This window comes from Misgurnus anguillicaudatus, chromosome 25, assembly GCF_027580225.2.
Source record: "Misgurnus anguillicaudatus chromosome 25, ASM2758022v2, whole genome shotgun sequence".
In the NCBI taxonomy this organism is placed as follows: Eukaryota; Metazoa; Chordata; class Actinopteri; order Cypriniformes; family Cobitidae; genus Misgurnus; species Misgurnus anguillicaudatus.
Window position 1 is genome coordinate 19,231,526 of NC_073361.2, and position 25,472 is coordinate 19,256,997.

Consider the following 25,472-nt stretch of genomic DNA (forward strand, 5'->3'; position numbering starts at 1 on the left):
ACTTCCTGTGGTGTTTTTTGGTATTGAGCACTGGTTTCATTTGCAGGTGGAGTCCATCACCAGTTTGTTAAAAGGGGCGACTGTGGCACGAGCCTTTGAGCAGACAAAATGTTTCACTCCAGGACGAGGGCTTCAAGGTATCAGGATATTTTTTCCTGTTCATTTTTAGTTGAATGTACTGTGCATAAGTCACCGTGCGACCATTAAGTTTGTTGTTTTGAAAATGGTATAGTAACCCATCTATAATTATTTCTCAGTCTTTTTATTAGAATAACAGAAAATACAGGACATTTGTATGCAGTATTACAAAAACCTGAAGAAATTCAGAAAAAAAACTTTAAAAGCTGTGGGTAGATATTAAGTGGACGCTTGAGCAATAACAGGAACCTGCAGGGGCTCTTAAAATTTTTTGTTACACCTCTAAAGGGTGGTTGTTGGTATACAGTAAGGATGTGTGGCTAGGGGTGGGGGTTTCCAACTGAATGTAAGGACTCAACTTTTGAGTCATCAACCTCAGCTTCGTCCTTTACTGCGAATCATAATCAAATCTGAACAATTAATTGTATCTAGAATAGATAAAGACTACTGGAGATAGTCTAGGTCTAGGACACATCCTCTCTTTGATCGGAAGACACTGGGACATTAGATTCATTATGATCGTCTAGGACACTTCCTCTCCATGACATTAGATTTATTCAGATTGTCTAGGTCATGTCTTATCTGATTTAAAGGCACCAGGACATTAGATTTATCAAGATTGACTGTCACTTCTCTTATTCAAAGACACCAGGGCATCAGGACTGTCTATGTCAGGTCTTCTCGAATTCAAAGACATGAAAAATATCTAAAATCCAAGTGCTATCCTTCACCCACACTGTAAATTCCTTGTTGCACTTAAATTAAATCAACTTGAATTTGCAATTAATTTAAAAACTGGTGAGGCATTGCTATAAATTATAAAAATCAAGTTATGTCAACTTTATTTTTATCATTTATAGCATTCCTCACTAGATATGAAAGTTGAAATTAATTGTAAATTCAAGTTGATTAAACTTAAGAATGTTAGTGCAACAAGGATTTTTTTTTACAGTACACGAATGTCCCCTTCAGTTTATTAATATTTGGATAAACTTAAGCTGATATTAAGTGATAGTAAATTTTACTGCCTAGGGCACATGATGTCATTCAAAGTTATTTGATAGGGCTGATAAACATAGAAGGTTTCAATAGCATTTGAAAGAATATGACTCTGCTTGTTTAATAAGACAAGTACCTGTGTGTAGTCTTAAACTATTTTAATGGGTTGACAAGGTGTTTGTTGTGTTGTTGAGAGAGAAACAGGTCAGTACATCCTCACAGTTGTTTAAATGGGATTTATAATGGGAATTAGAAAGTGATTTATGTTGTTTTTGAAATGTGGCTTTAGCGGATAAAATGGGTGCTCGGTTTATTACTGTAATTTTGACTTGACTGGCATAACATTTTTCATAATAGAGCACAGTATTACAGCAGTAAGTGTGATGCATAGCAAAAAATGTTAGTTATTAGCTTGAAGTCTGGTCCACTTTAGATATTGGTTTACGCAGGAAGGGCCCGTTTGACTGATATATAAGGGAAACATGATCTTTTCATCTGTTTTGTTTTTACATGCACTTTGGGGTGGCTTTATCTGGCATGGGTGCAGTATTAAAGTAAAATGGTCTAGAATAGAATTTCTCTCCACTTAAAAGTACAAAAGTAACAAGTTACAAACATATTTTCTATTTTCTTATTTTAACCCATTGTTGGGTCAATTATAAAACTTTTCTGGGTTAATTTAAGCCAGCGGCTGAGTTGGACCCTTTTGTATCATTATTGTAACATTATTATAAAAGGTAGAAATCATATTTTACTGTGCAGTTTATATAGATTATCATTATTTTATATAGTTATATTAGTTTATATAGATGATTATCTATCATTATAATAATAATAATAATAGATAATATAATATAGATACCATATATTACTGTTTAGATAATAGAGATGTCATTATTAGAATATGTAGATACCATATATTATTGTGTAGATAATATATATGTCATTTTTAAAATATGTAGATACCATATATTACTGTGTAGATACAATAGCTGTCATTGTTATAATATATTGAGACCATATATTACTGTGTAGATAATATAGATGTCATTATTATAATACATAGATACCATATATTACTGTGTAGATAATATAGATGACATTATTAATAATGTGTAGATACCATATATTACTGTGTATATAATATAAATGTAATTATTAGAATATGTAGATACCATATATTACTGTGTAGACAATGTAGATGTCATTATTAATAATTTGTAGATTCCATATTACTGTGTAGATAATATAGATGTTATTATTATAATGTGTAGATAACATAGATGTCATTATTATAATGTGTAGATACCATATATTACCGTGTAGATAATATAGATGTCATTATTATAATGTTTAGATACCATATGTTACTGTGTAGATAATCAAGATGTCATTATTATAATACATAGATACCATATATTACTATGTAGATAATATAGATGTCATTATTAATAATGTTTAGATACCATATTACTGTGTAAATAATATAGATGTCATTATTATTATATGTAAATATCATATATTACTGTGTAGATAATATAGATGTCATTATTATAATACATAGATACCATATATTACTGTGTAGATATTATAGATGTCATTATTACTGTGTGGATAATAAAAATGTCATTATTATAATACGTAGATATCATATATTACTGTGTAGATACTATAGATGTCATTTTTATAATACGTAGATACCATATATTACTGTGTAGATAATATAGATGTCATTATTATATGTTTAGATGCCATATATTACTGTATGAATAATAAAGATTTCATTATTATAATGTGTAGATACCATATATAACTGTGTAGAGATAATATAGATGTCATTATTATATGTTTAGATGCCATATATTACTGTGTAGATAATATAGATGTAATTATTATATGTGTAGATGCCATATATTACTGTGTAGATAATATAGATGTCATTTTTATATGTGTAGATGCCATATATTACTGTGTAGATAATATGTAATTTCTATAAAATGTAGATACCATATTACCATTTAATGTGAGTTTTTTTTTGTGGTTTTGCACTATCCTTGGTTTTGACAGCAGGCTTGTGCACAATTCAGAATTTCAGAATTGGCCTCCATTCAATTCATGAATTGGAATTTGAATTGAATTGACTCTGCCCTATAGGAAGTTGAATTGGAATTTGAATTGGAATGACAGGAAGTGGAATTAAATTCATGGCAATTCAAAGAAATTCCACAGTCACACAACAGAAAGAATCTCACATACATTCGGTATTAAAAAAGTTACTTTGGAAAATTGTTTGGCAACCATTTTAAATACTTGGTTAAAGTAAAGCATTCTGGGAAATGAAGTCATGTTCCATCGTTTTCCAGAAAATTACAATTAACATTAATTTTAATTGAGTTTTTAACATTAATTGCTGGGGGAACACATTTCCTGTTAAAGTAATCTATACAAGTAGTTCAAACTAATATAATTTATAGAATATGTAATGCAATCATAGCTGACATATACTGAAAGCTTCATTTTTAACACTTCACTTATTGTATAATATGTATATGAATTTCTTTGAATTTCTATTGAATGGCAATTCTGCTTCCTTTAATTCAAATTCGAATTGTAATTCTAAATCCTGTTTTTGACATTCATTCAAATTCAATTCAAATTCAAGAATTGAATTGGAATTTAGGAGTCATTCTCAATTCAATTCTGAATTGTGCACAAGCCTGCTTGGCAGCCTTTTATCCTCGTCCTTGATCTCATCTCACTTTTTGTTTGGTAAATTCCTGAAAATGTTTTACATCACCACAGAGAGCTCAAAGGAAATGATTACATAATCCCTAAAGTGAAAGAAATGATGTAATATCAAGCCATCGCCCTTCATCCCTTCCTCGAAAGGAAACGGATAGGTGCGTGTGTGAAAGACCACGTGTGTCTCTGAGCCGAACCAAACTGTTGATAAGGCGATGACCCCTCTTTGCCTTTTGCTTTGAAAACAATGCAAAAAAATAAAAAAAACATTTGAACACTTTAAAGATGAAGTATGAATGTTAAAAAAGTATGAATATTAGTGCATTATATATCAAAATATCAGAGCAAGGCACCTTTCCTTTATTGCTCCCCGGGCCCTGCAGTGATAGCTGCCTACTGCTCCGGTTCTGCACGTGTGTTCAAGACTTGCAGTGTGTGTGTTCACTATACACTAGCTGGGTTAAATGCACTTTAATATCAAAGTTAGCACAGACACAGTTTTTTTGGTTAGCAGACTATATGAAGCTTGACCATATTTAGGGAGTCTTGTTTGATCTGCTACTGTAGGCCACCTGTGTAAACTTAAGCACAACTGACTTCATTAATCCACTAAAAATGACTCTGCGACCAGCTGGTTAAAAGTTACCTATCCAATGCAATTAGTTTTTTTAATATGACTTCAGTGGGGTCATTGTATAAAATGCATATTTTTCATTCCAATGAATCTTACAGTGTGCATATACTGTACTGTATTGTGTTGTCATTCTCAGCAGACGTTAGTTGTCTGTTTTTCTTTGTCGGCCATGTTTTTTTGATCGCTGCTGTGAGTGTTTGAGTCAAGCGGTTCTGTTGTTGTGTTTGGACAGAGTTCCACCAGGACATGGAGCCCAAACTCAACTGCACCAAGAAACTGCGGCTTCACGTCAAGCAGGATCCATGGAATCTGCCCAGCAGCGTCCAAGCTCTCACACACACAATCGCCAAGTTTGCAGAAGGTCAGTGGTTCTGAAAGAGATGCACAAACACACACAAACATGGCCAAAACAACCGTTGAGCGGCTTTAATAGCTCTAGAAACTTAATTGGAGGAGGTTGGAGGGAATTGTTAGCACACACTGCTAATTGTAAGTTTATGGAGGGGAGAGAATGAACGTTCGGCTTTAAATCCACCTGGTCCTTTTTCAGCAATGGCTGAAAACACATTGTGCTGCATTTTAGCTTCTTTTTGCTGTGCATGGGTGCATGCGTAGGTACGGAACATGATAAATTTGCAGGAAAAACAAGTAAGGGGTCCGTGCCTCAGGGATCCCCAGTATGCAATGTATACCACATGGTGTGTTTATCAAATACAGTATATGTGTTTTTATAAGCATCCTGTATTTTCTACACAATTTTTCATCATCGGTATGTTACACCTTACAAATGAGATATTGCAGATCCTTGATTCTTCACTTTTGCAAAATAAAAAGTATACATTACATGAAGCTAAAATTATAATTCTTACCTATTAAGTCTCATTTACAGTCAAAATATAGTCAAAGTTCAGGACTGTAAAATGTATACTGCCAATAACAATCAACGAATGGTGCAATTTTATTTTTATTAAAAAATAGTAGGTGTGGTGGACAAAATTGGGCCTTTAGTCTTGTCAGACCATAATGTATTATTGCAATACAGTACAAGACTTGCATATGCACCCACCTCCATTTAATATCAGAACAGGAAACATTCACTAGTGCCATATTTATTTAAGGAAAAGCTGCACCCCACTTGAACACAATGAGACACAATTTTGTCATTTGATTAATACACTTACTTTGTGATTCATTTTGCTCTCTATATTTCTCCAGAGGTGAAAACTCGGTTACTGTTGGTGTTACTGCAGTACACAGGTGGGTGTCGATTACATTGCGTGCATCTCCGGATTGAACATATTATGCTAATACTAAAAATACACACAAAGCATACGGAACAGGAATCATTTACCCCACACTGTAAACCCGAATAAGTTGGGATTACTCAAAAAATTTGAGGTAATCAGTTGCCTCAAATCTTTTGAGTTTTGATGATCCTGATTTTAATTATGCAGAACTTCTAAGTTTTGAGTTTCTGGTTCTCATTTATGTTAATTGGACCTAACTGAAAGTACTAAGTTAGTTCACACAAACATTTTAATTACTACACAGTTATATTTTGAGTTTTTGCATATCAAACATTTTAATTACTACACAGTTATATTTTGAGTTTTTGCATATCAAACATTTTAATTACTACACAGTTATATTTTGAGTTTTTGCATATCAAACATTTTAATTACTACACAGTTATATTTTGGGTTTTTGCATATCATACAATTTAATTACTACACAGTTATATTTTGAGTTCTTGCATATCAAACATTTTAATTACTACACAGTTATATTTTGAGTTTTTGCATATCAAACATTTTAATTACTACACAGTTATATTTTGGGTTTTTGCATATCATACAATTTAATTACTACACAGTTATATTTTGAGTTCTTGCAACTCAAACATTTAATTTACTAAACTTGTGTATTTTTAGTTCTTGCAAATCATATGTGTCATTTACTATACTTTTCTATTTGAGTTCTTGCTAAGCAAATTATTTATTTTCTATATCAGGTTAAATCAACTTCTAAAATCTTTATCAAAATGCTTCAGCAATTTCACAGAAACACATGACATATGTAATAAAATTTTGGCAATTTATTTCACAAAAGGATTGCTCCACAGCACATTTCATACATTTAAACTAGCATGAGACAGTTGCATTAAACATCTCTCTTAAATTTACAAATGTGATACAATCTGCAGTCAAAAATTAAAGTCTGTTTAGCAACCCACAAAAGTAAAGTTACCCTTTTAATGGGTTCAAGGTAACATAACTGTTTAATAGCATTTAATATTTTTCAGTCAAAAATTAAATTCTCTTAGCAACACAACATACCTTTTAACAGGCTCAAACTGTTTAACAGCATTTTATAAAATGAGAAATGAGCAAGTAATGCTTAACAGCCAACTTTATATATTAACACCACACAGTTGCATTAAACATGACAATTTCTTAAACTGAACCGGTTTGTTAATACAATAACTTGTCAATAAGAACTAAGAAGATATAAGTAAAAAGCAACGTAACATCAGTTAGATAACATTTAAGTAACTCTTTTTGTCTTTTGTGTGTGCTGAGGTAGTACAAGTTATGCTTCACATCAACTCGTTCTTTAATGTTTGCAGGCGAGGAGACAGTTTCCCACCTTCCATGCCAAGCAAAAGTTTTTTGCACAAATAGAAATGTTTTTGCAAGTCCTTTTGGAATATGTATGTGAAAAGCATACTGGAATCCAAACAGGACAAGAAAGGCCTCTGGAAGTTGGTTGTGGGTGGGGAGTGGACCAATTCGTCCTCAAGAACAACAGAGACATTCACTGGGTCACTATTCATTTGGGCATTAGAGCTGTAACGCACATATTGCTCCAGTGGCTCCTTCTCAATGTGCACTTCAGAATCTTCAAGCTAAAAAATCAGAAACAAAAAAGATTAAGAACATGAAAATGATGCTGCCAGAATTTAGTACATCACTTATTAGGAATTATCCATTACATGGCTTCTACACAGGTGACTTTTGAGTTCACCAAATGTGTGAAACATGCAGGGGCAATCATGATACATACATGGAAGTGGACTTATTTTTGAGCAGTGTCTATGTTCTACTGTGTGGTGTCTGAGGAGGTGGAGTCTTGAACGATGAATCTTTTTACACCCTGCACTCCCAGTCTATCATCTTATTTGAAATCTGAAAGAAACATTTACATGGTTAAACACTATGATTCAAACAGTAATAGCAAGCAGGATCTAAAAATAAACAGGTAGCAAACGCAACAATTCTCTCTCATTAAAACACATACATTGACAAATGCAATATAATGCATATTAATAGTATACATATATGTCTCATTTACATCTCATTGCGTGATATTGAGTTAATCACTTAAACTGCCATGTGCACAACGATTCACATTAACCACTGTTTATTACTTTTAGACCAGTCATTTAACAAATCGACTAATAGTATAAACACAAACTTAAAAACCCTGATCAATACATATAAAACTTGCATTGCCATAACCTTAATATACACATCATTAGAAACAATCATTTTGACCACGCTTAAGTTATCGTCACATTGGGGGGGATTCACGTGAGCCACGCGTGACCTACTTTTCATTAAACACAGTTTAGCTACTTTTTAACTAATAAAGTGCATAAAACAAACTCATAATAATTCCCACGACAGTCACTGAAGCATTAAAACAATAAATAATAGGTTTTCTAGGGGGTTTACCTGCAATAAGGGAACAGGTATTAGAGAGAAAGAAACACGCTGAGTTTCCCTCGATCAGTGTATTGTTCTATGATACTAAAGGAACGCGTGCTTGACCCTAGTCACATGTCAACGCCCCCTACTGGAATCTTCCAGTACTGCAGTCACTAAATTCCCTAGCCAAATATGCCATTACTCACAAAAGACAGCAACAATGTGACAACGCATCTAAAAATATTATATCTACATCACATCTAACTGTTAAACACAATTATGTACATGACAAGTAAACATAATGGCCTTTAGAATTGATACATTGAGGTGATACTTACAGCACCCCATGAAGCGACCGATCCATCATCTTGAGGAGAAGAACTCAACACGAACAGCTTACGTGAACACGGATGACGTCAGACGCAAAACCTCTAAACTGAGGGATTTTAAGTTGGAGTACATTAAAGAGACAGTTAGTGCAAATTAAAAACAACATGCATTCATCTAACTTAAAAAGTTTAATTTGTACAAACTCATAAATATCTGAAAGTTCTAAATACTCAACAAGATTAATTAATTTGAACTAATTGTAATGATTTAAGTTAACAGTACTAAATAGAATTAATTACTTTGAGCATTCGGGTTTACAGTGCACACAGTTATTCAGAGCTTATACGCTGTAATCTGTCGAAGCGAACAGTGGGCCGTCTTTGGAGGTCACCCTGAATAAATTACACTTAATTCAGCCACACAGCACTATTGTCACACCTGCACAGGCAGTCCGACATCCTTCTGGAAAATGTATCCATGTGAACAGTCCTCAGAGCTTACTATAATCCCCTTAAGGTGACATAATGTAATGAAAAGCACAATTTTTTAGGTTGATGATGAATAAATGCAAATAACATTCAGCTGTGGGGAAAAATGAAAGGATGTCTGTTTTTAAGGTACCCGTATGCGGTGTGTTGTGCAGTTCATGAGATTTATGTACTCGAAGAAATAAAGGTGCAAAAACTGGGGTGGTACCGTTTGAGGAAGTACCAAATATATACATATCTCTACCTAAATGGCACATATAAGGAATTTTTTTAAAGGGTACCATCTCATGACAGCTTTTGTACCTTTATTTCTGAAAGTGCGGGAAATTAAAAGGTAGTGTAATGTTTCTACGGATGGTTTAATTTTTGGTAGATTTAACTTAGTACTACTGTACATCAGAGCTGTCTGATTTAGGCCATCTAGCTTATAAACTGGTAGGTGTGTTGAAACATGGTGGCTTTGTTATTAGATGATCATAAGGTGGTCCAAGCTGTTGGATGAGCAACAAGATCATCTAGACATCACCTGCACCTGTAAACCAGCTTTAAGGGATATTTCACCCAAAAATGACAATTCTGTCCTCATTTACACTCTCATGTTGTTACAAACCTGTATAAATTTCTTTGTTCTGGTGAACATAAATGAAGATACTTTGAGGAATGTTTGTAACCAAACTGTCCGTAAGCCCCATTTACTTCCATAGTAGGAAAAAGAATAACCGTACTATGGACGTGAATGGGGCTCACAAACAGTTTGGTTACAAATATTCCTCAAAATACTGTATCTTAATTCGTGTTGATCAGAACAAAGACATTTATACAGGTTGGTAACAACATGAGAGTGAGTAAATGATGACAGAATTTTCATTTTTGGGTGAACTATCCCTTTAAGTTGGTTTATTCAGAATGCTGAAGAATATACATCTGTATTCACAAAGTAGGAGATCTTTTGGAGATGTTTCATTGTTTATCCATGAGATGATACAGATTGTGTAGATTTAAAGAAAAGCACCATCGTTTTTCACTATTTTACTGTGTTCTTACCTCAACTTAGAAGAATTAATACATACCTATCTTTATTCAATGCGTGCACTTAATCTTTGTACAGCGCGTCATGAATGTGTTAGCATTTAGCCTAACCCCGTTCATTCCTTAGGATCCAAACAGGGATGAATTTAGAAGCCACCAAAAACTTTCATGTTTTCCCTATTTAAAGACAGTTACATGAGTAGTTTGATGATGCTACTGCGCCAGAGGTAGAGGTGCTGCAAATTACGTCCTCGTCCGCCATACAATATAGTTCTTACTTTTTAAAAATCGCCACGTTTTATTTTGTGCCACCGTACTTACTCATGTAACAGTCTTTAAATAGGGAAAACATGGAAGTGTTTGGTGGCTTCTAAATTCATCCCTGTTTGGATCCTAAGGAATGAATGGGGCTAGGCTAAATGCTAACACATTCACGATGCGCTATACAAAGGTGAAGTGCACGCATTGAAAAAAGACAGGTATGTATTCATTTGTTTAAGTTGAGGTGAGAACATAGTCAAATATTGAAAAACGGTGGTGTTTCCCTTTAACCTTACTTAATGCTAATTGAACTTATTCTCTTTCTCTAGATTCAGAGATCCAGTTGAGGCGAGACATGGTGTTCAGTCAGAGTCTAGTAGCAGCAGTTTGCTCATTCTCAGAGCAGTTGCTGGCTGTTTTGAACCAGGCACTCAGTGCTGAAAGCGAAGGCCAGGAGGCCAGTAGCCGCTGGCTTGAGCAGATTTCCTCCGCTGGTCTACTGTTTCATTTCCAATCTTTGCTCTCACCCAACCTGGTGAGTATTTGCCTTAGCCAGCATAAACAAATATGTGACTATATACACCTGTATTTTCTGGATTTATACAACGGGTCTGTTGAATGCTGTATTCTGATTGGCTGAGAAATGTTCCGTGGGTATGCATTAATTTCTGATAACCGCACACCTAACTTGTCAAATGTCTTAAGAATAGGCACCCGAGCAATGTTTGTGGTAACCGTGGTATAAGAGGAATAATTCACTCCGGTCCTTTGAATTATTTGAAAATATATAATGCACACTCCACTTCGCGTCGTGCCGCATTGCACCTTGGGTCTGCATTATTTTCTTATAATTCAACAGCCCGTCGTCAGTTATTCCTTACGTATTCTATTAAAGAGACTGAGAAACAATTATATATGATCACTAACATTGCAAAAACAACAAAATGTAATTCTGGCATGGTGACCTAAGACTTTTGCACAGTACTGTATATACTGACTAAGGTTGAAACCAAACTTTGAGACTGGATTTCACAGACAGGGTCACATATATAGTCCATTATCCTATCAGTAGACTGTTTATCATTTCTGCATGCCATAAAATTCAACTAATGTGCAGTCGCTCGTGTGCCGGCATCAGAAATGGTCTCATCTAATTACATTTTAGAGTCACTGGACCCTTTTATGGTGTGGTAATGAGGTTCTTTAATGAATCAGTGCAAAGTAAAGCTACTGTTTAACTTTTAACCTGAACTTAATCTAATAAGTAAAATAACGCTTGTTCGTTACACAGAAAAGTCTGTGTGGTCAGACTGACAGCATCGCTGGGCTTACCCGCCTCAACCTTCTTTCTTTGCTTTACTGTCCCGCTCAGTACAGATAACTGCGTTTTGTTTAGCCAGACGCAAGGTCAGATCCACGTTGTGACTCAGTCAAGTTTATTGTCTCACTTAACTGATGACTTTATACCCTTGTGATTTGCACAAGTGGATGCAGGGGTAACCTTAAAGTTTTTCGTCTTTGCAATGTGATTGGTTCCTGATAACATTTATTATTATGTGTGCCTGGTGTTTTTCTTTATATGAAGGATGTATTTGCACTCAGTGGCTTATTAATGTAGAGAGAATAAATATATTTATCAGCTAAAGCACACAGTATGAGAAGAGAAATTATTTCTCTTTATTGCTGTTTTTTACATTTGGCCTAAGGCAGCAATCCAGAAAATCATGGCGAGAAGCTGATTTGAAGAAGGTGTGTAATGCAAAGCTTTGCTTCCCATGCTTAAGTTGGTGTTTGTGTTTTGAACATCATAGCTGGTTTCCAACTGGTCAATACTGATCAGCAACCTTGTCATAAGCTGGGACTGTATGAACATCTGGTTTGAGGCTGGTAGTTTATCTGTGTAGAGCGAAGCTGAAAAGTCACAGATAGTAAACCTGCATGTAATTTCTACATTCCTATCGTTTGGGGCTTCAGTCTTATCTCCACAGCACTGACTTTCTGCCCCCTCCACCTCCGAATCCACTCAAAGGAGGCAGAATAGGCAGCTGAGAGCAACCCGGAGGTAATTTCATGACAAAATGTGACTTGGCAGCTTTGTAGGCCTTCGGATGAAAGGACTTGTGGTATCTGGCTCATGGGGATTTTAGAGACAGTCAGCCCACGTATGAAGCAGAGGTGTCGCTTTCAGATGCTTGAAGAGTGGTCCCATGATTCCCACACCAGACTTGTTTTGATTTGTCTGCGGATGGTTCTCATCCTCAGCCATGGGTGTACTGTGTGTGCGTGCGGGGAGAAAATGCACTACAGAATGGATGAAATGGAAAGCGTAGCATAAAGAAATTATGACTCTCTGTGCTTCTCTTCCTCCTGCCAACAGAAAATTGTGTTTTGTATATGTACCCAAAAATGGCACAAAAACAAACATCCACGGTTTTGTATTTACAGCTTCACTTTTTATATTTTATTAATGTATATTATTTGTACTTTTTTATTTTTAGACGGATGAGCAGGCAATGTTGGAAGATACTCAGATCGCTCTAATAGACCTGGAAAAGGTCACCTTCTATTTTCGGCAGTTTGAAGGAGAGCCGCTCGTTGCTAGTGAGTAGCAGACCACAAAACTTAGACCACAAAACCTGTCAAAAGGGTTAATTTTTTTTAATTTGAGATGTATACATTATCTGAAAGCTTAATAAATAAGCTTTGATGTATGGTTTGTTAAAATAGGACAATGGGTCTCATTCACTTATAATTGCGTACGTTTTTCGTATTTATACGCACACTTGAACTTCTCACGAAAACTTTCCGCCTAATTCACAACACATGCGTACGTACGCACATGAATTTGTTCTTATACTTGTTCTTACGTTAGTGAATTTGGAGTGCTTTACATGAGCGGCCATGTGCACGAGGTTGGTAATTTGCATAAAACACGCCTAAACCAGCTCCATACAAGGGTTTTCCGCAACGCAGCGCTGGTCCACAAAAACTTTAGAACAGTTTGTCACCGAAGTAAAAGAGATAGAAAATAAATCCATGATCTTATTTATTATTGGTTAAGTTACGTTTTGCTTTGCTTTTTTTATTTGGGAGGTTTTGCTGTCGCTGGAGGAAGCCAGTGCGTCCACCGACTGGAGTAACATTAAATAAGTATTGGATGCGTTAACAAATATGTAATTTATTAATATGACAGAGATGCGCATCTGTATCTAAAATAAAACAGACAGGAGATCAAGTGATTGACGTTTAGACTTCCCATTACATTTACATGATGTTTACATTAGGCAATTAAGCAGACACTTTCATACAGAGATTTAAAAAGTGAGGAAGGAAAGCGTGACGATTTGTCACTAATAATAATATAGATCATGTATAATAATATATATTTAATACAGAAAATATAATAATATCAAATATAATCATGTTAATTTTAAATATCATCATTATTATACAGTGCTTCCAGAATCCTTGTGATTTTTGCAGGCAAAAATCCTTGATCTTGCGGCACCTTTTCTTAAAAAATGCGATGGAATATGCGGGATATTTATGCAATTTTATGCGCAAAACTTGCGGGAACTTGCACAAACTGCGGGAACTTACAAAAACTGTTTGCAGCTTCACGTCACATAATCACGTCACTTCATGACGTTCCCATGGCAACAGCGGACATGGCTACGCTTGTGTGAAGTAAATGCAACATTTTACAACTTTCTGCTAAGATAAATGTGATTTTTGCTACGAAAATGTGGGGATTATGAAATCATGCAAGCCCTGCATATTTTGCGCACAGAAATCTGCAATTTATGCTGCGAAAGTGCGGCGTTTTTGAAAAAATGCGGCCCCTGCATAAATATGCGGACTTCGGCTGATGAACATGCGATTGAATCATGAGATCGCATGATCACGTTTTTCTTTGAGGGACTGATTATAAACATTATAACTATATCCTAGTATTTTATAATAGCATACGTGATTATTGCGTACGAGTGGTTTTATGTTTTCTTGAATTTTCAAAAATTTTTAGAAGACATTTTTATGTGAAAGTTTTTGTTGAATCACGATTTGTTTGTGAAGATATCCGTACGCACATCTCACACACAAATTAGTGCATACGCATGCTTAGTGAATTAAACCCAATATTTGACCAATATACAACTATTTGAAAGTCTGAAATCTGATGGTGCTCGCCTTTAAAGTTGACCAAATGAAGTCCTTAGCAAAACATATTACTAATGATAAATACATTTTGATATATTTATGGTAGGAAATTTACTAAATATATGTATGGAACTTGATCTTTACTTAATATGTTAATGATTTTTGGCATTAAAAAAAGTAATAATTTTGACCCATACAGTGTATCTTTGGCTATTGCTACAAATATACCCGTGCTACTTATGACTGGTTTTGTTGTCCCAGGTCACATTTTACAGTAGAGTATATAATATATATGTGCAACCTTTAGATTGAACTATGAGGGTATGTATCACTTAAAATAATATTATAAACTGTAATATTCATATGCAAATTAAAATATTCTCAATATTCTAACTTTTTATAACGTTTGTTATGTTGTTCCTAAAAATAATAATAATATTGTTTGTGTTTTTAAATGTAATATTCAAAAGTCATTTCAGACTCAAGACTTGCAGAAAATATTTTATTTATAGACCATTCTCCATTCCCATCATAACGATGGCTTTGTCTTTTTCTCTCCAGACATGCCCATCTCGTACCAAGTCGAGGGCACGCGGCAGGCTTTGAAAGTCTGTTTTTACCTGGAGGCATTTTACTTCCAGCAGTTACCCCAGAGGCTGAGGCACGGTGGCAACTTCAAAATCTACCCTGTACTGTTTACCCAGGGTAGGCTGTGTTTATGTAGACGTGGTTAGCTTAATACATACCAAAGAAATGCACATTTATGCTCTATCAAATGTGAAATCATGTCATTACCTTGTATTCTTTATTAAATAATAATATGCCTTATAAATATAGCATTGCTAAAGAGAAAAAACCCAAAGCTTTGTTTATTTATAGCCCTGGAAAGCATGGAGGGATACTACTATCGAGACAGTGTGTCTGTAGAAGAGTATCAGGCCAAAATCAATGCTGGATCTCTGGAGAAAGTCAAGCAGTACTACAAGAGACTCAGGTAAGCCAGGTTCACCTGTCAATCAAACTGAGGCTCAACTTGTTTTCTCTCAACCTTCAGATTGAAGTGTAAAGCTGTCGGTATATTTCCTGATTATGTGTGTTTGACATTTCTGGGAGATGTTGGGAAGTGGTTGATCAGTGGGAAAACCTGGATTATTGATTGGTTAAAATTAAAGTTTATGAGTGCACGTTTCATTAGATCCTGTAAACTTTAGATAAGTGTATCCATCAGATATAAGTCAGGGGTTTTTTTTCACAGTCATTATGTTGCTTTGTTTTAGTTACATGTTAAAGTCTTCCAGGACCTTTTGGAGGATTTGTAGAGGTCAGCCAAGTTTCATCGTATTACTGTATTAATGTGTGCCATAGGGGCAAACGACTGTTGGGATTTGTATGAAAGGAAGCCTGTTTGGCTCGAGATGAGACCAGTGGATAACTTATGAGGAGTTACTACATCTACAGGAGATGTCGTCTCATTATGTGCTAACACTGTTTAGCTTTTGCTTGCCAATATTTGGATGGCTGACTTGTTATCTACACTGTGCTCTTTGGCATATTGACAAATCTCTCAATATTCCATTAACAACGCGGTCCTTCTGAGACCCCTTCTGGCTCTTAGCTAACTAAGCATTGATATTGGCATTTAAAGCTGATCTTGATGCATTTATATTGACTAGATGTGAAGCGCGGCCAGTGAAGAAGTAAAAGGCAAATCTGCTCGGTTTTCAAGATGTCATTGGAACCGCATTCATGTGACATGTTTTTATTTGTACCTGTTTGTACCATACCCATTTATGTATTAAACAGTATATATATATATAAAGATTTGCTGTTAAAAACATCTTTGATAGCTGGTTTCCTGGCTTGGTCAGTTTTTTTAAGATGGCAGGTCATCGGAGCCACCTGAGCACCAGATTGGCCGACCAGCTTAAACCAGCTTGGGTAGGCTGGTAAACAAGTCTAAACCAGCTGAGACCAGAAAGATCATTTTAGGCTGGTTTAATATGTGTTTTTTTGGCAGGTGTGACCACATAACCGGACATGCTCAAGCATCCACAACACAGTTTTTCTCGACAGCACATTTGTTTTAATCCATGTGGAACTAGTAGGGCCTGTCCGCCTTATCTGTTTTTTGTGGCTTTTATGTAGGTTTTGGCAAATGTGCTTTAAATAAATAGATTGAGCGGCTGTTGTAATGAACAGTAGCTGTATTAGATGCATGTGCTTGCAGAGTATGTGCTATATTTGCTTCCTGACCTTTACAAAAAAGCAAAGCATGCTCTGTAGGTATATTATGTAGTATAAATACATTCATGGTACCTACAATATAGTACTTAAAGTAGATAAGAGCCTGGCTCATGTTTTTGTTGTCTTTCTAAATCTAATTATCAGCTCTAGACAGTTTTCTTAAGGGGATAGTTCACCCAAAAATGAAAATGATGTCATTAATGACTCTCCCTCATGTTGTTTCAAGCTTGTAAGACTTGTAAAACACAGTTTAAGATGTTTTATATGGGATTAGTTAGTCAGTTAGAATGTGTTGAAGCATCGAAAATACATATTGTAACAAAAATTACTTTATTCAGCATTGTCTTCTCTTCTCGTTCTGTTGTAAAGCGCATGCGCGAGGCTAAAGTCATGTGACTGCAGTGACGCGATGACGTGTTATCCTCAGACATGTTTGAGAAGTTTTTTTTATTTTTTCAAACTTACAGCATGCGTCTCCCTTAGACTGTAAACGAAGCCCAAATAAAAACAGCTGGGGCACACCAGATAACACGTCAGCCACGTTTTAAATCATCCGCGTCACTGCAGTCACACGACCCCAGCCTCGCGCATGCGCCCCACAACGGACGCGGAAGAGAAGACAATGCTGAACAAAGTCCCAATTCTTTGTTATTTTTGGACCAAAATGTATTTTCGATTAGGGATGTCCCGATCCGATCACGTGATCGGAAATCGGCCCCGATCACGTGGTTTCAGACTCGATCGGAATCAGACGTTACCTCCCGATCAGGACTCGGATACATATGCAGGGTTTAAAATCCATTAAGGTCTCCTTCTGCTACGCGCCAGTGTACGCGCTGCGCTGGTGCGTGTGAACTAATGAGAAGAGAATAGGCTTGTTCGACTTCATGTGGCGCCGCAACCAACCGCAGCCCGATGGCGTGTAAGTTACGCGCGAGCGATTTTAAAGCAAACTCCTCCGTATGATTTCGCGGATCACTCTCGCGGTAGTTTGACGTCACCCGGCTGTCGATTGTTGCGGCGCCGCATGAAGTCGAACAAGCCTATTGACGTGCTTTCAAATTCATTCATAGGCTTCACACTCGTGCGTGCAAGGAACCCACGACAAACCGGGTTTTTTTACCGCTCATTTAAACGACGCGTTGATCGTTTTTGTCACCATGTGCTCAGACGCAGCTCCGCGTCTCACTCAGAACCTCAAGAACGCGCATTCTCGCAGGATACTGTAGAGATGAGAGATAGAGAGAGAGGTAAGAATGGTGCCCACGTCGAGAAAACTTAATAGAAGTCTAGAAACAAAGTATTAAAGTATGTCTAGCCATGTCACTCATCTCATTACAATATGTTAACTAGATAACTGGATACAACTGATTGTATAGTTTAATTAAATAATTTATTTTGATTATACAGATTAATTACGACCTAACTATAGGTATTTTATAACTAACTGCTGACCAGCTTAGGGAATCTCTATGGCTATTTTATAAGACATATTGCTGAATCAGTATGTTGTTTTTCTTGTTAATTGAGTCTGGGTAGCCTATCTTATGCCTAGAATTAGTCAAGGAGGAGGTTGATTCTTATAACTTCCTTCAAAGTTTGATCAATTGTGCATAATGACATGTGCAACAAATGCATATAGGGTGTCAGACTCCCAAGTTCAGGACAGGTTTTAAAGTTTGGGTCAACATGTGGCACAGCTTTAAAACTGAAACTTATAAAATCCTATCAGAGGTCCAAAATGTCATTGAAACACACCAGTGGCTTTGCTGTCATCAGGATTGATTAAACATTTTACCCCTCGAACCCTCCCTCCCAACAGAGCATCCCCACAAAACAAATCCCAATTTAACCCCTGTACATATACTATATATATTCTCATTATTTTTTAACACATCTGTAGTTATGCACTGGCACAGAGTTAGACTCTTTTGACTCCACACAGAAACAGCAATGCGTGCGGCATGACATAAGGAACATCCTGGTTCTGTTTTTTTCGCTCTTATTTATTCTTTTTTTATGTATCATAGAAGTATCGGATCGGGACTCGGTATCGGCAGATACTCAAAATCAAATGACTCAGACTCGGACTCGAGGGCAAAATCCCTATTTTCGATGCTTCAACACATTCCAACCGACCCACTGATGTCACATGGACTACTTTGATGATGTTTTTATTACCTTTCTGGACATGGACAGTAAAACGTATGTAGATTTTCAATGAAGGGTCAGCAAGCTCTCGGACTAAATGTAAAACATCTTAAACTGTGTTTCTGAAGATGAACGAAGGTCTTAAGAGTTTGGAACGACATGAGGGTGAGTCATTAATGACATTATTTTCATTTTCGGGTGAACTATCCCTTTAAGAGATAGCATTCAAATCAGTGTTTGCAAACATCAGAGACTGAGCATATGTGGTAATCTGAGTGTTAATTTGGTATTATACATCAATTCTGACCCATTCTGGGATCATTAAAATCCTAAAAATATCATAGTGCTGCAATGTATACCTCAAGCAATCAAATGTTACGTGATTTTCTTGAGGGCACAATGGAAAGACCTCAAGGATAAGCCTTTAAAGGATTTGAAACTGTAACCATTTACAAAGGCAGATCATTACATACACATCAATCCAGGGTTGGTTCTGACAAAGACCAGACCCTAATTTCCTTGCCAGATTTTCTTGAACCCAGTTGGTTCAGTATCCAGCCTCTGTGTCTCCACCGTTTATAGACTTTATAATGTTTATACAGCATGCAAGTATAAATTGAGGCTCTCCACCTCTCCGCCTTGATAAGCAATTGACAGGTACAATACATTTTTAGGCAGTGTTTTTGAATGTTATAACATAATTATAACATGTATTAAAAGGTCAAAATACTTCGGTCAGATGAAAAATATTGTGAACTATGGAAATTTGATTTATATTACTTCTGACATAAATGTTTCTGCTCATTAGAGTTGATCCAGAAGATTGACTCAATGGCATTGCCACAAAATCCCAATGTCCATCCTTCCAAAAGAGCATCTAAAGTACATTGTAGTGTATGTTTAGGCTATATATTTAACTACACTGGAGAACATGTCTCTCTCTCTCTCTCTCTCTCTCTCTCTCTCTCTCTCTGTGTGTGTGTTATGTTAAAATGAGTGATCTGAGATCCACAATTGATCTATTTTCTTCAGATCTTTGTTCAGTGTATCTGTCATAACTGATGAGGTCACTTAAGCATACCGAAGCATAAAACCAGTATAGACCAATCTGCAAATCAGAAACACATGACCGGCCCCCTGCTTATGGTAGTTCTGTATGTATGGGCTTTAACCTTTCCATTTCAATTCATATACTATAAGTATTATGTCTCTGATAACCATACTGAAACATGATAAGCCTATCATCACATATATATAAACCACATGCTATCTATGAGTAATTCTATCTATCAGTGTAGATCAGCTTTATCTGACATAACCAACACAGTTCACCAAAAGCATGCAGGAAGTAAATGCCCTGCATGATGCCAGAGTTGCAACAGCTGAAGGATATAACCACAGTCAGGGTTTCAACTTGCAGTCTTTCATTTGCAATCCCACATCGCTAACTGTTGGACCACGTTACCCTAAGGTTTGATTTTGATGAGGACCAGACCAAAATTTCCTTTTCTGTTACTTTACTGACTCGTCTTAGGGTGCAGCTCTGATTCTGACATATGATGGTATAGTGTGCATACCACATTTGTACGGTATGTTTATTAATCTCTTTTTGCAGTTCTGTATAGATTGAGACCTGGACAAGTAACAGTGTGAAAGACAATTGCATTGACAAAGAGGTAGAGAGAGAGAGAGAGATAGTGAGAGACTAAAAAAGAGACTCTATGGTATTGATGAGGTGCTGAAATGACTGTGTGCATAAAATAAGCCTTTTAATACTATAAACCTGATACACCACAATAGTTGGAAAAAAATATTTTATGTGCAAGCTCAAACAATAACCTTTAGGGTGAAAAGTTATTTTTGTATTTCATGCATTTTGACTTATTTACACAGTTAAAGAGATAGATTCTCATGTTAAACAGGGGCAAAGTTTCAAAGAAACATTTGAACGTATAACAGAGATATTTCTGTGAGGAATGCACTTCGTCTGGGTTCGTACAAGTTTTGGAAAGTTTTTTTCGACTACAGTATGTAACAGACTCGCAGGAAGTACAGTGGAAGCCCTTATATGGGCACTTCAACTTGAATAGCGCACGCACACAAACCAAGAGCTGACATGAAATCAACATCACCAAATAAGTGTGCTGTTGTTTGTGAGGGAAATTTAAGCTTGTTCAGCTTTCCAGAAAACACAGCATTATTAGAACCATGGATATAGTTTGTTTATCCAGGGTAGTAGCAGAGTTGTGGAAGTGTGTTGGTTTAACGCTGGATTTTGTAAGTTGCAGGCGGTAAGTAAAACTGCATCAAATATCTGTGTTTTGTTGGCAATCGGTGCGTAAGTGCATAAAATGTAAACCAGGGGTTCTCAAACTTTTTCGGCGTGCCGCCCCCCTTGTGTATGGTGCATCCCTTTGTGCCCACCCCAAAGAAAATGAATGACATAAAATATTCCATAACTTTAAATTACAATTAAACAAAATGTAGTAAAGTTATCCAGAGATAGTAGTACAATTATTTGTGTGTGTTGCGTGCTTGTGACTCACTCCGCTTGTGGTACACCTCCAGCTCGGCTTTTTTCAAAAAGTAGTAGTACAGCTGATCTGTCTTTTATAAATCAAAAAAAAAAAAAAACTCTTTGGAGATATGATGGATGCAGTACTGCTCTATAGGTACTTAAAGGATTAGTCAATTTTCTTAAAAAAAATCCAGATAATTTACTCATCACCATGTCATCCAAAATGTTGATGTATTTCTTTGTTCAGTTGAGAAGAAATTATGTTTTTTGAGGAAAACATTCCAGGATTTTTCTCATTTTAATGGACTTTAATGGACCCCAACATGTAACGGTTTAAAATTGCAGTTTCAACTGAGTTTTAAAGGACTCTAAAGGCATAAGGGTCTTGTTTGGCGAAACGATTGTCATTTTTGGCAAGAAAAATAAAAAATATGCACTTTTAAACTACAACTTCTCGTCTATCTCCGGTCCTGTGACCCACCAGCGCAACCTCACATAATTGCGTAATGCAGTGGAAAGGTCACGTGTTACATATATGAAACACACATTTGTGGACCATTTTAAAACAATAAATTGACACAAAGACATTAATTAGTATCATTCGACATACAATAACGTCGGAACGGTCCTCTTTCTCCACACTTGTAAACACTGGGACGTAGTTTGGCATACGTAATCCATGACCTCTTGAGGTGAAAACGTATTACGTGAGGTCGCGCTGCGCGTCACACGACCGGAGTTGTGGTTTAAAAGTACATTTTTTTATTTTTCTTGTCAATCGTTTCGCTAGATAAGACCCTTATGCCTCATTTGAGATCGTTTTGAGTTTTTTGAAACTCTGTTGAAACTGCAATTTTGAACTGCATTAAAACTGTCAAGTGTTGGGGTCCATCACAGTCCATCAAAATGAGAAAAATCCTGGAATGCCCCCATCAAAAAACTAAATTTCCTCTCGACTGAACAAAAAAAGACATCAACATCCTGGATGACATGGTGGTGAGTAAATTATGTTTTATTTTTTTTTAGGAAAATTGACTAATCCTTTAAGATGAGATTGTCAGAAAAGTGTATGTCGGCAAGATGATGTCAACTCCAGTTGGGTCTTTACATCGCTATATTTTTGGAGTCCTGCGACTTCACCAAGCAGCTTCTCATGTGGAACAAACTTTAGTGCAGTTAGATTATACTTAGCATAATTCATCTGCTGGTGTTTTTTAACAGTTTTTATGTCCTGTTCATGTCGAGTTTCCCTGTACCCCTACATAAACATAAGACTTCAAAGTGTAGCATAAAACAGTGCTATAATGCACCTAATACAGTCCGCCATAATAGACTTTAAGCCTTGATGTGGCATGAGATCTGTCTGCGGGTTTTGATTTTCTGATGTGGAACAGAAACAAGCTTCCATCTAGCCAGTTTCGAGTTGCTCAGGCTTTGTTTCAAGTGCTTTAAATTGTTCAATTAATTTTACATGTTTGCGCTCTAAAAATACACACCAGTAAATTTTTTTCTCATTTGCCTGAAAAAGCAACGTTTTCCAGATCTAAACTCCACAAACCCAAGGGTTCTTTGTCTTTTATGCAGTTACTGAAGCGAGACTTGTTTGTAGTGGTCTCTGCGGTGCGAGTCATGTGGATGCGGTGCGTTCGATCCAGTGCTCCGAGTCTGTATTAGGTTAGTTTGTCGTGTTAGATGCAGTTTGATTAATGGCTTTAAGTATCAGACAGTAATTGCTAACTCAGTGCTTGGCTAATCACACATAGTTTACTGTAGGACCTGGAATTGATTAAGTGACTTGTGGGATGTGGGAAAGCCACAAAAATGCTGAAAATGTGTTTGTTGTCAGGCGGAGTGTTATTTGAATGTTTGTTACCATGCTTTCAAGGCCAGCGTGGAACTAGTATGACTTCATGTTTGAGAATCTGTATATAGTCGCGGTTCGCTGAGGTCTTGCAATGGGTCACAGTGGCAGCCAGGCTATATGGAGATTTATTGGTCCACTTTAAGGCATGATGGTCTGGCAGCATACTGTATTAATGGCCATGATGCAATGCTGAACCTGAGAGAAACCAAATGAAACAACAAACTTAACCGACAGATGGCCTCTATGTTAGCCAAACTAGAATTCAATATTAGGACTCTCAATAACATTGGTTCACGTTCAATAAGAGGATCTAATAAAGGGCCAGATTTACTAACACCTTGCGCCAGCGCAAATCATCATTTTGGCGTTAAATAACGGCTAAAGATGTGCAATGGATCATTAGCACTGAAAAGGTGTGGTCCAGTTATTTTTGCGACTGACCTTATTGCATTTCTAGAAGTTTCCCTTTCAGACGCAAAATGTATGGGAGGAGATTATTTAAATGATTTACGCAATGTGAATAATATTGAATAAGGAACTGGAGCTATCAGACTTTAAAGGTAGGGTATCTAATTTTGAAAAATGCTAACGATAGCCGACTAGCAATGAAATCACGATCCCACCCTTCATTTGAATTGCCACAAAGTCACGCCTCTTTAAAAACACATGAACACGCACAGATCAGACGTCCACATCTCATGTCTCATTCACCAGTGAGAAAACTTTGCAGTACAAAGTGAATAACATTACCAAAATAATCAACATAAACAACTTTACATCAGAATTAGTGAAAGCACACTTTCGGTTGTGTGGACGTAGTAACTATATCGTTACGCTAATCCGTAAACGAACACAAATTTCATTAGCAACACAATGTTTCATCAAAGTAGAATATCCGAATCTGTCTCAATACAAACATATCGCGTACCTACCTTACCAAAATAAACAGAACAGTGCAACGACCCTTTCAGACCCTTTGCCTCCTGCAGCTGTTTGCATCTCGTGGTAAAGCAGTAAAGTTGAAGATGTTAATTTGGTTTTTTGCTATTTGCTGATCCAGGCAGTTTTTGCTGTTGTGTTTTAAAAGATGTCTTTCGTTTTGTGGCTCCGGTGCAGGTTGTCAATTCAACAGGAAAGTTTGCCGTTTTCCCTCTGTTTACAGACGGGAGGTGAGCGCACGTGAACGCGCAGATAACGTTGGTGTCTGTGTGAACAGGCTGCGCGGTGGCATTCAAATTATGCTTACGGATGAGGGACAAAAAAGGCAACGTTCATTCAGACTGGGATCTATGATTGGTTGAACTTTTTTGGTCCTACGCCTTTCACAGATGACATAAATTTCTACAAATATATTTAAACAACTTAACATAGTGATTGCTATCAGGATGTGAGGAGACTTTTAACCGGCATAATGTAAAGCAAATGTTACTCAAATCAGATACCCTGCCTTTAAACAAAAAAAAAGTTTTGTTTAAACAAAGGTCTATAAAAGTAATGTAATGCTATAAATGTGCTATAAAATCGATTGATATCAGTGTACAGTAAAAGTAATTTTTTAAGTAAGTAACAAAGTAAGTTGGTAACTTGGTCAGTATTAATACTAATACCATATATACTTAGCCTGGGAAAACCCAGACAACTTCTGGAAAATTTAGATTTGCTCTGCAAGTAGTCTGGCAAAGAGGCCATTCAAGCCCATTTCTAATGCCAAGAAATCATGGCACCAATCAGAAACGTTGGGGTGGGCTTTACATGATGACGACAGCGCAGTGACGGTAAAGCATATTTTGTACAATACAAAGATGGATGCCGCCGTGGAACATCACTCGTTCGAATCAGAACTCTTTTCCTTTTCGTTAAAACCTGAGCAAAGAACAACACTCGAAGCCTTCATATCTATAAAAAAGATGTTAACGCTTTCTTACCGACTGGATCCGGCAGAAGTCTGCATACGTCATCTCCTTCATCGCTGTGATTGGTTTTAGGTCTATCCAATTGGACACAGAGGCATTTGAGAGACGTCCGTTGGTGACGCCCCTTTGGAAATGATTTGTCTATGAAGCTTTGCCACACCATAACTCAGTTACTACTGAGAAGGAGGACTGGCGTTTATCGTGTTTTGAAACCAAACTCTTCATATGCATATATGAATGTAAATTATAAGGTATGCCTATACTGTCAGCAAGGGTAGTACCGTTTAAAAAATGTC

The 25,472-nt window shown here is 36.5% G+C and overlaps 1 protein-coding gene and 1 long non-coding RNA gene across 3 annotated transcripts in view; one reads left to right on the top strand and one right to left on the bottom strand.

The window, feature by feature from the left end:
* The window catches only part of prex2 (phosphatidylinositol-3,4,5-trisphosphate-dependent Rac exchange factor 2), a 155,582-nt gene that overhangs the window by 99,280 nt on the left and 30,830 nt on the right, over positions 1-25,472 (top strand). The window contains exons 29-35 of one of the 2 annotated variants that reach the window (XM_055181629.2): positions 47-137; positions 4,746-4,874; positions 5,729-5,770; positions 10,658-10,863; positions 12,827-12,929; positions 15,048-15,191; positions 15,366-15,480. In XM_055181629.2, coding sequence (XP_055037604.2) covers positions 47-137; positions 4,746-4,874; positions 5,729-5,770; positions 10,658-10,863; positions 12,827-12,929; positions 15,048-15,191; positions 15,366-15,480 — 830 coding nt within the window. Of the gene's footprint in view, positions 1-46; positions 138-4,745; positions 4,875-5,728; positions 5,771-10,657; positions 10,864-12,826; positions 12,930-15,047; positions 15,192-15,365; positions 15,481-25,472 lie in introns of those variants that run through there. The other variant, XM_055181630.2, reaches the window with a different exon arrangement.
* LOC129414416 (uncharacterized) lies at positions 6,594-8,502 on the bottom strand. Its single transcript, XR_012368049.1, has 3 exons — positions 8,248-8,502; positions 7,577-7,698; positions 6,594-7,418 (listed from the first exon to the last, which is right to left on the bottom strand). It is a non-coding gene; the product is annotated as an uncharacterized lncRNA (long non-coding RNA).